At 41.0% G+C, this 14410-nt stretch overlaps 1 protein-coding gene across 1 annotated transcript in view; it reads left to right on the forward strand.

Annotated features, from left to right (window-relative positions):
- TMEM67 (transmembrane protein 67) overlaps positions 1-6938 on the forward strand; it is a 32405-nt gene extending 25467 nt beyond the window's left edge. Inside the window, exons 23-28 of the mRNA XM_066316119.1 lie at positions 90-206; positions 1393-1509; positions 1592-1696; positions 2067-2169; positions 3191-3333; positions 3783-6938. Coding sequence (XP_066172216.1) covers positions 90-206; positions 1393-1509; positions 1592-1696; positions 2067-2169; positions 3191-3333; positions 3783-3863 — 666 coding nt within the window. The 3' untranslated portion in view covers positions 3864-6938. The remainder of the gene's footprint in view (positions 1-89; positions 207-1392; positions 1510-1591; positions 1697-2066; positions 2170-3190; positions 3334-3782) is intronic.
- The last annotated feature ends 7472 nt before the right edge of the window (positions 6939-14410 follow it).

Consider the following 14410-nt stretch of genomic DNA (forward strand, 5'->3'; position numbering starts at 1 on the left):
CTGGTTTGACTGATCTTTACTGTGAATTCAGAAGATCAAAAATAAAATGATAGTTGTTGATTAGTGTTTTCTCTTCCCCCATCTCTTAGATTTCAGTGTTTCTCTTGTCACACAACTGCTTTGGTCATTATATCCATGGTCGCTCAGTGCATGGACATGCAGATACCAATATGGAAGAAATGAATATGAACCTGAAAAGAGAAGCAGTAAGTAAAAGTATTCAAGTTTATACCTTCTCAATTATTTATTTTATATGAAGACCATACACCTTTTCATTATGGATCTGTAATGGTGCACTGTAACATTGAACCATGTTACTTAAAACTGTTGATATGTAAATATATGATTCAGTAGTTCTTTTAACTAGCCCTTCATCTTTCTTTTTCTTCACTATTTTGTCTTGTTAGTTCTTCACATTTCAAGGATATAAACAGGATATACCCGTTTCTCTAAAAAGTTTTTTTCAAGTATTTAAGAACTTTCTTTTCAATATTTAAGCTTTTCATAAGGTCACAGCCACAAAAGCTTTACAAACCTTTTGTAAAGAGGCAGATCTGAAACTTGTTATCTGCCAATCAATTCTTTTATTCCATCTCTTCTACTGTGGTGATGCAACCCATTCTTTATAGAAATGAATTTGCATAAGTATTTTTTCTAGTTTGCCATATGTTGTATCTTCGCTGCAAGATCGGGCAAATATAAAATGTCTCATACAAGATCAGAGACTGCACTAAATTTCATGACATCTTGTATCTTTTTTGGGACAACTGAGAAAGTACCTTAAATAAGGATATTGCTATCTCAATCTTAAGTGGACAGAAAAAAAGATAACCATGCGAAAATTAAATCTCAAACACTGAAATACAAAGGAATCTTATTAATAATGTTTTTGACTTATGTGTTCCTACAAATTTTTTTCTGAATTCCTTATTTTAATATAATTCTGGGAAAAACAGAGGGTTATGCCCATGAAGATGTCAATTTTTTTATTTTCTTGGTGTTTCTGAGATTTATTAAATGTGACCAGAAAAATACAAGAAAGAAGTCAGGAATCCAAAACAAAGAAACAAAAAAGAGTGAGACAAGTATAGAAGAAATTATAGACCTAAAAGAAAGGTCTTCAGAATAAATATCAGAGTGTATTATGTATTATTAGAAGATAATGAACCAAACACAGGTGAAAGAAGAAATATGACTTTGTGACAGCAGGGGTCAGGATTTCATGTCCTAAGCAAATCTTGCTGCAGTAAAACAAGAGTGCAGTTGATTTAAATATTTAGAGATATTAAGTATTACCTATACATGAAAGAGAGAAAGTGAAAAGCTTTTGACTATTTTTGGGTCTATGAATGACATTAATAATGTTAATTTATAATTGCTTTAATTATATAGGAAAATCTGTGTAGTCAGAGAGGTTTGTTACCAAACACAGATGGCCAGACATTTCAGATTTCCATTTCAAGAAAAATGCGGCTGCACTATGACTGGATTCATGAAACCTTAACAAAAGTAAGTGAGATATTGCTATTCTTTAAATGTTATTTAAGATATGAAAATTTTCTGTTAAAGTCTTGGTCTTGTTGTATTTCAGAAACGTGGTCCTGCCAGGCTTTTGGACTCATCTGCAAATACTTTTGAACAAAGCACAAGGGCCTACAATGCCATGAACAAATTTCTCAGTTCTTTCATTGATCATGTATGTATATTGACATTACTGTATTAAGGAAAATATACTTATTCTAAGTACAGCATAGAAATTGTAAATCTAGAGGGCTGTAATTCCTCTTTAAGCATATGTGCTTTAAGATTTGTTGTTAAGGATTTTATGGCATCCAGAACAGTGCTTTATTCACAAAAAAAAAACCACCACCAAACAATTGGAGTGCTGTCCAGCAGTGCAGACTGCACTTGAAAATGACAAATCCTTTTTTTTTTGTGTACTTATTTTTGTCTTGGAATAGACCAGCGGGTTTTGTTTCATTCCTAAACGAGTAAGTAGCTGTACTTCACTTTGTAGCAGATTTGAAATCATAAAACAAGAAGTGTTGTTTTTCCTTTTCTTACAGGTTCATAAAGAAATGGATTATATTGTTAAAGATAAGTTGCTTCTTGAACGAATTCTTGGCATGGAGTTCATGGAACCAATAGAGAAAAGTATTTTTTATAATGGTAAAAAGATGTGTGGTATTTGTTGTATTTTAAGAATCCTGGTTTCTGTGTAGATTTCTTTCCCAGGATTTACAATCTAAAATGGACTTTACAGCAGGAGGGATTATTGAATGACTGCATGTGAGGGAGGTATTTAAGAGAAGTTCTTAAGGTTATACAATTCCTGTTTATAATTTGTCATTTGACTGTGATGTTTTTGATTTAAGGCAGCTGAAAGTGACAGATGTGCACATGTGTACAGATGTGCATGTTTATGAGATTCATAATCATAAGCTTTGATAGAAATACATTGTTTCACAGTCTACACTGCTGTGGTTCCCAGAAGTTTAGATATAAATCAGGATTTTGTGGCACTGAAATACACAATTAATAATGAAAATACATGGTTTCCAATCAAGCTTATATTGGACATTTTTTGAAAAAGTAGGAAGAGGTAAAAGAATATGTTTCCTGTAATTGTTTACATATTCTTTTCTCTTATAGAAGTGGTGCTTTTTTGATAAAATAAAAGTGGTAGATACATGGTCTAGAGTATGACTATGACTTTAGCTATGACTTTCACCTTGAAAGACCTGTTTTTGGGGGAACCATTAAACAAAAATAATGCTCTGCTCTGAACCTCCTCCTAAATAAGGCATTAAGCATGTGGGTTTAGGTTTTGAGTTAGGGCCAGAGCTAATAATTACTAAAACTTTTAGTGACAAGGAAGTTACGTCTGCTTCTTGGTTTAAAACAAGTTTTTAAAATAATCTGATTAAGAATTCAGGAGTAAATAGAGTTGTGTGTGATACATGGGTTTTACCTATTGTGTTCATCAGTATGATGCCATTTTATAAGTGAAAAGTTTGAATTATTTTTCAGTAGAATGACACGACAATCTCTGTGTTGCCATAGAATGTCATAAATTGCTCTATCACTGATTTTCCTTTTTCTTATCAGTTCCACAGCACAGACTAATGAACTCCACAGGCTTGCAACTCACAGAAATACTAAATTTTTAATAAATGTTCTCTTTCCATAGATGAAGGACACTCTTTCAGTGATGTTCTCTTTTATGGCAATGAAACGACGCTGCTCATCTTTGATATCCTGTTTTTCTCAGTGGTGGATTTAGCTTCTCAAAGTTTTGTTTTAGCAGCTATTCTAACATATTTGCAACAAGAGGTAAATTTTAATTTAAGAACAAAGTAATTTTTTTAAATTGGAATCAGTATGGCAGTTTAAATAGTTAACGAAATAATAAATGCAGTGACTTAGCAGTGTGCAGTGAGAGAAGATTATACTGAGACCTTATAAAATAGTTTTTTAATTTATTTTGTCAAACAGGCTTGTGAGAAATTAATTTTGTTTACATGGTGATTCTGAATGAAGAGGTTACAAATAATTTGCAATAGAAAACACGAATATCTGTTAAAATTAATCTCACATACTTCTATCATAATTTAGGGTGGAAGGTAGTGGAAAATGTTTTAAAAATGCTACAGGAAATTAAGCACCTAATTCATACTACTTATTATTTAAAGATAATCTGAAGTTACTATTTTACATTAGATACTGAAACATACCATTATAAGTATTTCTTCATTAATACCTGTTTTCCAAAATGTTCTTAGTTATTTAGGTTTATTCGTAATACACTTGGGCAGAAGAATTTGGCATCCAAAACCTTGGTGGATCAAAGATTTCTCATTTAATTGAGAAGATGAAAAACTGTTAAGGATTTAATCATGGAAATTATGAACATGACAGAAGCGTCTCTGACCTGGAGGTTAATTGTAGTGCACTTTTCAACAAGAACAACATAATGGGTTTGAAACCTGTCATTTTTTATATTGTGTGCTATTAAACTTTATTTTTCTGTATTTATAGGGAGTTTTTTTTAGATTTGTGAACACTAAGCTATAGGTCTTTATAAAGAAAGGTACCTGCAAATATGACAGAAGTAAACTTACTGTTGTTATTATTAGAATAAGATAAAAAATTATTTTATGGCTTTTGATAAGATATGGACCACTGACATCAAGGCAACAATTTGAGCATCTGATTGACAGGAGAGGTTGCCAGCTCTAAAACTCTCTAAAAATACCTTAAATCTTTTTTTTCTTTTTTTTTTTTTTTTTTTTAAGTTATTTTGAGGTGTAATGTTTAGCAAACATAAGTCGAATTTTACACAGCATGGGATTTGTTCTGAGATAAGTTAGTATTTCAGAAGGAATTTTTAAAGATTACTTATTTGCAGTGACTTCCACTTGAAATTTTAATGTTTCTGTCTTATATTATACAGTGTTGTATAATTCCGTCTCATCTCTTGGGAGTTTATCATTGTTTTTCTTGGGTGTGGCCTACACATGACGTCCCAAAGATATATTTGAGGTACAGTGGTGTTACAGTGATCTAGAGAAAGAGGCTACAATAGAGCAGAGGAGATGGTCATCAGCATTTGGTGTTTGTTCTTGATCTTCTGTCTTGTAATGTAGGATGTTCAGGGAAACAACAGTAATTATTCTGTTCACTTTTTCTACACAATTGAAATGGAAGCAATTTTTAAAAATCTTTTTAGAATTGTTTTCACAGGTGCTCATGGTCTCTTTAATTTTCTGATTTTATTATCTTTAGATATAACAGAGACCATAATCATTTTACCATCATCATATTTTTGGAATTTAGACAAGTTAATAATTACTCAAGTGCCAAGGGAGATTATGAATGGCCTTCAAATCACCTTAAACTGAGGTGTCTACCTCCCGTTTTTATCACTGAAAAGTCTTCCTACCTTTTTATACTTAATGTTTTTTTCAGTAAATGGTTACACATGAATAGTGTTTGCTGAGTTCATAGCTGTTACTTGTCTTTAGATGATTCAACAAGCAAAAATACCAGAAAAAATATCAGTCAACATCATCTCATGTTTATTCTGAAACAGAGATTGAGGACATGATTCGTTGAATTTAGCAGATCTCCTGTGCAGACATGCTTATCTGAGTTGAAGCAGCATTGCATTTCAGATGGTTTTTGGCTTCATAAAGAGGAACATGTTCTCATGTTGGTACTATGTCATATCATACTAAACTGAGAGTAACATGGACATAAATCTCACAGTCACTATTGCTCCATTGCGTTTGCTTTTGGTGTTGCAAAGCCTGTGTCACTTGCTAGTCCAGTATAGCTGTACTGAGTGATAGAATGTGCCTGCCAGTAAGGCTGTCACCAGGGAGATAACTGAAAAGTTGATTTGCAGTGGGATAGCCATTTAATAATGTGCAGTTTAGCATGAGGATTTCCATTCTTATGGATACAATTCAGTCTGTTGGTGCACACTATGCCTCAGAAAAGGTGTGCATACAAAATTCCTAATGGAGTGAAGTGTTCAGGATAAATAAAATTAAATTGTTGCATGTATGGTGAATGTAGTAATTAAAGTGTCCGTGAGGTTCTGGATCTGTTTAAACAGCCAAAAATCATATTTCCACTTGGAACCATGACTGCATGATCTCATTAGTTGTGAGGTTTCTTGTCAGTGATCTACTGACAGCCAAAACTGTAGATTAAGCTAAGGAGCCATCTGAAAAAGAGTCTGTAGTAGGACATTCACAAGGCAAAGTTAACCTCACCTGGTGTCCATGTGTTGCTTTGGATATCTTTGCATAGCATAACTAAAGTTCTTACAAGTTCTACTGCAAAGTCTGTGTATGAGAGGGAATAAAATCTTTGTCATGTGACTGTATTTACTCATGCTAACAGAGGTGACTAATGGTGTGTAGGGAGTTGCTGTGGTACTTTAATGAGTGAGGGTGACCCTGGTGAAGTGCCCTAGTAGTGATCTTTAGAGCAGTACAACTGTGAATAGAACTGTGCATCACTGTCAGTGGTCACAGGCACAGGCTTGTTCTCTCTGAATTCTGGTGATGTGTTTGTGATAATGAATTTTTTCCAGGGAACAGAACCACATCTCAACCATGCCTCCTCCAGAGTGGTCAGATTTATGACCAACTACAGTCAGAATAACTAAACTAACTAGACTTGGGTGAATCAGAGAATGTCTGAAAGCAGAATGAAGATGTGGCTGTGCCATCTGTAGATGTGTGGTTTTAATTAGTTCTGTTCTTATCAGTTCAGTACCAGCAGAAATGGAGACATTTTAGCATGTGGGCTCTTACTCTGTACTTCATTCTCAATGCTTATGCTAACCAGGTACACCTCTACATACAAAACTCCTGCTTTGAGTTTGCTTAGATCTGCCTTTAATTATCTGCTGCACAGTAGGGCACATAAAAACTTTCATGACCTTGCATTTTGCAAGAACTACTGTTAAAAGCAACTCTTCTTAACAGATGAATGATAAATTAATCTAAAAACATTCTGTCAAAATAGTTCAGTCACTTGGCCCTCTCCTTCTCCTCAGTGTACACACTACTCTGTTTTGTTTTATTTTTCCAGATCATTTGTCTAAAATGTTAATATATCTAACATAGGCACTCCACATGATTTAGGAAATAATTACAGGAGTAAAAAGCTGCAGGAATTCATAGAAGCTTTTCTTCACTCTTGTCCAGTGAACACTTGGAACAGGTTAACTGAGCTTTGTTCCCCTATTCCTTGATATTTATTCAGGAAATACCAAGCTTGATATTTGTTCAAGAAATATCCCTTGTGATTGTATTTCCAGCTTAATGTTTTTTACTTTTCAAAAATTAATATTCATCTACAGTGTGTTGTTCATGTGATGAGTGGCTTTCAGGTTTCTAAATGTTCTGTTTGCACACATGGCATTTATTCTCCTGTCTGTTTCTCTGAGCAATTAAAAAAAAGTCAAAGATTTGAGACTGGTTTTTTTCCACTTGTTAATTGACTTGACCGAGACTTACAATGTTTCTTCTTCCATGCACATGAGAGTAGGGCCAGAGGCTGCTGCTGGCTCTATAGTCCAGAGAAGCTCTATCAGAACAAGTGTGAGAAAGGGGTTTTGCAGTCCGTCTAACAATGGAGGGTATGGGTTTGAACAACCAGAACTAATGGAATGATATGGTTGTTTTTTGCCAAGTTAAGACACCAAACAAATTATTTCTAGATATAATTAAAATTTGTATGTACAGACAAGGTACAGTAACTTTAAAAATATGTTAAAATTTACAGGTTTCATGTACTAGTGAGGACTTGTCAGTTTACTACAACATTCATCTGAGTGGTAAGGGCAGATGTGTGACTGAAGTAAACCCTACCAGAGGTGAGAAGTGGAGCTGGCAGAGTGCTCAGCTTCCACCCTCCCATCAGCTGGTGCAGCACAGTGATGCCAGCCAAGGCCAGCTCAAGGGGTTTTAGTTTGTTGTCAGGCTCAGCAGGAGTGTTTAAGCAGTGGGCGAAGGGGACAGTGACATTGTGACACTAAGGAAAACACATTGTGACTCCTAAGGAAATCACAAGTAAATGGATAGTGAAAGGAGGTAACTACCAAACCTCTCAGAACTGGTCTCTCTCAACACTACCTACTTTCCCCTAACTTTTTTTCTCTACCCAGTATCACGCCCATTTCTCCTGTACCTTTTCCCTAATTAAAAGCACTGTTTAATTCTCCTGTGCCCCAAGGCACTGCATTCAGGCAGTACCTGACACAGCCTCCTCCACCACCCCATCACTGTCAGCTGAGATGCAGATCCTGCCCCTCCCTTCCTGCAGGCCTGGCACCCAGGCTCTGCCGGGGCAGCTGCTGCCTCTCTCCACTTCCCTGGGCAAATGAGGAGAGCTGTGACCTCAGCAGGAGAATGCTGCCAAGCTGAGCAGTACTGTTTGCCAAGGTGTGCCTCAGGGTTGCAGCACAGGTTCTTTGGTGAGAAAAATGAAAATCCAAACATAACCTTAAAAGTCAGTTTAAAAGTGTGAAGTACCAGCTTCTGTGTATGGCTGAAAGAAAGAATGAAACCAAGATGCCTCAAAAAAACCCTGCTTTTGGAGCACTGGCTTCCTCCAGCTTTGCCTCTTCTATTGCCTGCATATTATCTCCATCCCAGAACACCACCTTCCCAGCCTCTTACCATGACTGGTATAGCAGACAGATAACGCCTGTGAGAAAGTCACAGTCCTTGCTGCCAAAGGGAACAGGGCTGTGGATGATGTCCTGCAGGCAGGTGGCCGAGCTGTGCCAGCCTCCATGGGCACAAGTGTGTGGGCAGGTCTGGGCTCCAGCGCCCATGGGGAGGAGGTGGATCACAGGTTGGGCTGGGGATCCTGGAGCCTGTGAGACAATCCCCAGGAAACTCCATGGGAAATGTATTTGCCTCTCTCAAAGCTGAATTAAATTTTACCCTGCTAGATCTTCAGTAAGCTGTGATGGTCCAGAGGCCTGACCAGCCGTATCCCTCTCTGTTCCAGACTGCTTTACCAACCTAGTGATGCTACTTGAGACTTGTCACCCGTTCAGTTTTCCCCTGTGACTTCAGTCACAGCAGGAGTAGCTCCAAGCCTGGGAGCTGGGGAGAGGTGAGGCAGGCCTTGGGGTTAATAAGGAAATATTTTATTTTCAAACCTCGTCTATGGAATAGCTCTGCAGAGGTCAGGAGGCAGCACTGCATTAGCTGCCACGGAGAATTTAATTTCCCTTTGAATGCTCAGAATTGTTCTTTTGTTAATCTGAAAGCTGAGCCCACACCTGTCAATCTCCTCACAACCTGTGGTGTTGACAGAATCAAACCAGAGGCATGGAATCTGAGCAGACAGAAGGAAATGTACTTGCCATAGCACTAAAGCAGTTATTCCTACAAAGGCCACAGCAATTAAGAGACATATCTAGATGGTTTATTTCAGTGGCTGGGTTTTTTCCATAAGTGCCTTTTATTAAGGAATTATCAAATTTCCATTTTACAGCTCCGTGTCAGGGTAGCAGAAAGGCTCATGCAGTATGGAGGAAATGGGAATGGATAAAATGACCTGTAACCCCATGGTCGCCATAATTTTGTCACCCTGGTTTGCAGCTGCAGGATAATAATCCCCTTCAAATCATACAAGAAATAAGTCTCCAGTTCTTCCTGCAAATGCTGAATGGAGATATTTGCTTTTGGCTTTGCCTGATCTCTGGGACAAGAAGAGTTGCACCACATGACCTCCCAGAGTACCTCCCAGAGCCTAATTCCCCTTCCTATCCATGCCCTCCCACTGGCAGCCAACCTGGGATGAATAAATTTGGCACTTTCACGTGTTCCAGTTCCTCCTGGATCCTCTACACACTCCATGGAGCTATTGGGGCATTACCCCCCCGTCACAGCCTCTTGGAGGATGAATCTGGGGCTTTAGGCTTTGCATCCCTAGGCTGCTGTCCCACCTGCACTAGCTCTTCTCTTCACCTCTTCCTTTTCAGGCTCACCTGGGCCTGCAGAGAAGCAAGCCCCAGAAACGTTGTCAAGGGGATTGCAAGAGTTAAGCTGAAATCTTTATGTTGAGTAACAGCTGTGCCGAAAGCTCGGTATTTATTGCACTATCCTGGAAGGTCAGAGCGCAATGACAGCAGGGGAGGGACCCCCCTCAGGTGTTCATTTCTCCTAAAAGCATACAGTCAGAAACTAGTTTCTGTTTTTCTGAGAGTTTGAGACAGGAAAGGGAAAGGCTGCATTTCCCATTTGCAACAATTTCTTTTTTTTTTCATGTGTGTGGGTATTAACAGCTGAGCTTCACTGTTGAAAAGACCTGAATTACTTGTACCTTGCAGCGCAGATTATTCTCTTTACAAACACTGGAAAATATTACTGCATGGTCAGGCACAGGACATGCAGATTGCTTTCTGTGGAGATTACAATGCAGCGAATGTTGTGACATGGGGCACCCAAAAGCTCAGTGCAGAACTTGATGAGACTCAGGGTTCTCCCCACATCATGTAAATCCACAGGGCCAGGGAGACACACCTTTTCATAAGGATGAAGGCAAAGCCTAACAAATTCATCTGTGTAGAGATGGTTATAGTTGGTTGTTGTGGTTTTTTTGTTTTTTTTTTAAAAAAAAAAAAAAAAAAAAAAAAAAAAAAAAAAAAAAGAGAAAGAGAATATGGCTGCCCAGCTTGCACAACCAGCTGCAGCTCACTGGTGGCTAACACTGATCTTACTGCATAATATTTCTCTTAGGTGACACCCTGTCTTTGCATTTGCAGAATGCCCGGCACCATGCCATTTGGAAGGCAACACAACGGAATTCCTTTGGGGGCTGCAGAGGCTGTGATGAGTCTCAGGGATTTGTGAGCATGGTGATGGGAAAGTGCTGGGTCTGAGACCTGTGGATCAGGACCATCTGGTCTGTCAACAGGGAGAGCGGGATCCTACAGCGATGCTGTCTGGTTTACAGCTGCAGATGTGCAGCTGTGACGCCCCTGTTATACAGGTTGTAAGGAAAGGTGGGCTGCTGTCAGTGAGGAAGTTTTGCTTCCTCACCCCAAGTACTGTGAGCAAACCACAATTTCCTCAATCTCTTTAGCTGTTTAGAGCTAGCATTGTTCTCCAGTGGTTTATTTCTGACAGTCTGAATAAATGTAGAGAAATGCTTTGATGACACACTTCTTTGAAATAATAATATCCATTGCCCATGCTCAGCAGACATGAAGCCAGAAGAGACAATGAGGTAATGGAACCTCCCTTGGTGGCCACTCAGAGCTCTTGGCTCCTCTGGCACAGTCACACTGATTCCCCATCCCTTGTCATCAAAGGAAACGCTGCCTTCTCAGCAACCATTGCCAAGAAAGGGCTGGAATTCTTTACCATGCAATTTAGCAGTAGACATTTAAATGCATCTAGATGGGAGAACAGAAGGGAGCTTATCTTCTCTGGGAAGTGACTTCTGTCTCTTGCTTTATCTGGGAGAGCTTGAAACAGATGCAGTAGGTGAGGGCAAAAGTTAGAGAATTCAGAAAGCTTCATCTCCCACCAGTGATTGCCATGCCATCCATAGTTGTACACTAGAAACCACAGTGTATAATTAGAGGAGGCGGATGTTTTCAAATTCTCTGCCTATGCGTGTGCAGGAGAGTAAAATCCTGGCTGCTCTTCACACCCCTTGTCAGTCTCTCAGCTCAAGGACAGCGTAATAGACATCTGCAAAGCATGAATCAGCTCTGCGGATGCTTATGCTTGGAAATGAACACCTCTAGAACCCAGCTCACAGCTGGGAACAAGCCTCAGCCCCTGATATTATCTGTGCAGAGGCACTGAAATGGATCTAGCTGGGTGAGTGGCTCAGAGAATTGTTGGTCAGCAAGGAACCCTGGCAGGGTTTGCTGTCCTGCAGGGCCAGGATGATGCTGGTGGCACCAGGTAAGAGGAGGAAAAAGTGGAGGAGCCAGGCCTGGGAAGAGGTGCTCAGGGCAGCAGGCCACGGTCTTGCCCAGAGACACCAGAGCTAAGTGCAGCACCAGCCCAGGATCACGAGTTCTTTCAGCTGTGTTTTGGCATTGCACAGGAGCTATAAGGCAGCCCATTCTTCTGTGCTCCTTCTCTGCAGCCCCTTTGCCACAAAGAGAGTGTGCAGTAAATGTGAATGCTGAACACATGGTACCACCCCATCCCGGGCTGCCAGCAATCCAACAGGGGCAAGCTGGGACTTCAGTGAGGGTCCCAAGCCAATCACCTAGTGATGACACCTTCTCACATGGTTTTGTATTCAGATCTTAGCCAAGAATTATCAGATTCCCTTGTCCCAGCAAATACATGAGAAAGGCATTTCTTGAGAAAAGTGCCCACAGTCTGGGAAGTCGCCATCTTCCAGCTTTTCTGTATGACAAAGGTGCAGGAGACCCATGGTACATAAGGCTATATGAACCAAATTAAACTCTGGGAGGATTAGAGCCATCAGCAGGGTGGGGACTAGAGAACAACATCTTGTAGGGGTCCCAGCAGTGGGTCTGGAATAACCCCAAAGTGCACTTTTTTCCTGCAAACCTCCTCTGCAAACAAACCCGATGGTTCCCAGCAGGGTGGCCACGCTGGCAGGTTAAAGGTACCTGGCCCTCAGGTGTTTGTAACCATTAGCCCACAAGTCAGTAAGGACCAGTGACCTTTCTGGCCCCAAGTCATTGCTTAAGAGTTTAAAGGAGGGCTGTAAGCAATGATAAAATGCTCCAAAGCTCATATCCCTGTCCACAATCTGGGGATGCTGCAGGTCTGTGTCTCCTTTGTTGCCAAGGAGTGATTTAGCTGAAGGAAAGAGGAAATCACCCCATTTGCTTTGGCTGGAAATGTTTTTCTCAAAAGAACCCGACCAAGCACATGCTGAAACCCCACTGGTGGCCTGATCCCCCTTGCTGTGTCATAACACAGGTTCTTGCACAGTTTGCTCCCCAGGAAATTATTTCTAGGGTTAATTTCTGAGCAGGGGAAGGTATTCGTGCTCCAAATGAACTACACTGTTAAACACAATTTTCCTCTGGGTTTACACATGCATAAAAAGGGTGTACTCAAACCAGACCTGGGAGAGAAATGTTTCCAACAACCTCCCTCTTGTTTGATCAGTCCCAGAGCAGTATTGACTTAAGAATATTGTCTTGATGGTAACCTGTAGGAAAAGTTTAAATTCCTTTCACAACCTGGAGAGAAAAGGAGGCCTCTCAGTGAAGGTTCTTCCCAGCAATGGCAGAGGTTGGCACTCCCCAGGCAGCCATCTGTGCTTATTAATTCTGCTGGAAGGCCGCACTGGCCCATCATAGGAAAAAAAAAAAAAAGTTCTCTGGAAAAGCACGAATTAAAGTAACTAGTAATTGCCCTTTTGCCTATACCTGAGCATGCATGTTTAAATGAGATACGGCTTCAAAGCAGTGATTGTGGAAGGCCGTGCCGGAGCCCTGCTGGAGCTGGGCTGGCTCCTGGGTCAGGGGGCTGCACTCTAAAAACACTCAAGAGAGCTGAAAGGGGCGAGGTGTGCAGGGGCATCTTTGGGAGCGTGTAAAGCTGTGGGACAAAAGGCACACTTGCGTAAGCCGTGGAGGCTGAAGGAGGAAGGGTGTTTTCTGGCATCCCTTCCTCTCTCCAGCTGCTGCTCCCAGCGCAGCCGCAGCAGCGCTCGCACAGCCCTGCGCCACCCATCCGCCTCCGAAAGGGCCCTTCTGACAGCGGAGTGGCGCTAGGATCGGAGCCAGTGCGCAGCGGCAGCTCTGCTGTCAGGCCGAGCTCCGCTCAGCAGGAAACTCCTCGCAGCTGCAGAACGAGGAGCCGCAGAGGCTCCGGGCAGCTGGCCCGGCGCCCGGGGGAAAAAGAGCAGTTGTCACGCTGCTCTTGGACATGTTGCTGCGGTTGCTTGGCTGCCGCCCCGAACTCCTCTTCCCTTCTAAGCTCACAAGTCCACTCGTTCATCCTCTCTAAGGACGCTTCCTTGCCTTATGCAGCTGCCTATTCCAAACACTCCATCTGATCACCACTATACTGCAAGTCTCCAAGTGTCTCCCTGTCCTTGTGCCAACAGCAGGCAGTCCCGCTGCCTTGCAGTTTCCTCACGGGGCCAGGGCCAACCACTGGGAACAGGAGCATCTGGGCAGCTCTGGCTGCCACCATTCTGTCCAGTTACACTCAATTGCTGACAGAAGTCAGGCCAGACAAAGCCAAGCTTTTTCTTGGACAGAAAGGAACTACAGGACCACACTTGGCCCAGGGAAATTCTCCATCCAGGACCAATACAGGATATGGTTTTGTTTCCAGGGATAGAGAGGACTGAACCGAAGAGGGTAAAAAAATCTGGGAATATAGGAGAAATGCCTTTTGATGAAATCAGCCATTGTTTTCAAAAAATACCTGGGTTGAATGCTGAAAGTTTTGATGTGTCAATTTAATTTATGTGATGCAACTGCAGCACAGAGAGTTGGAAATGCCCACAGAGAATGGTGGTTGAAACACTCCAGAATACTCCCAAATACTTCACAAAATGTATCATCTTTTCGCCATCAAATATCTGCCAAGCACTTGGAGATCCCTGCCCCAAGCCCACTCTGCTCTTGTATGAGGACAAGTTCTAGCCTAAACACTGCCTTTCCAACAGTGATCCCAGCGCTGCCAGCAGGGTTCCAATGCTGAGGCTTCTTCATAGTGAACAAAACTGTGACCTCCCCGGACCACCCCATCCACTGACTCTCCTTCTGCTGACTGCCGAGGGACCAAAGCCAAAGTAACAGCCTTCAATTTCTGCTTGTGACAATCTCCCCGCTGAACTCCAGTCCAATTACTTAAGTGCCCAACAAAAGCATAAAATATATATTAAAGGGACTTCAAAACAACATAGGAATATG

Source organism: Sylvia atricapilla, chromosome 1, assembly GCF_009819655.1.
Source record: "Sylvia atricapilla isolate bSylAtr1 chromosome 1, bSylAtr1.pri, whole genome shotgun sequence".
Lineage (NCBI taxonomy): Eukaryota > Metazoa > Chordata > Aves > Passeriformes > Sylviidae > Sylvia > Sylvia atricapilla.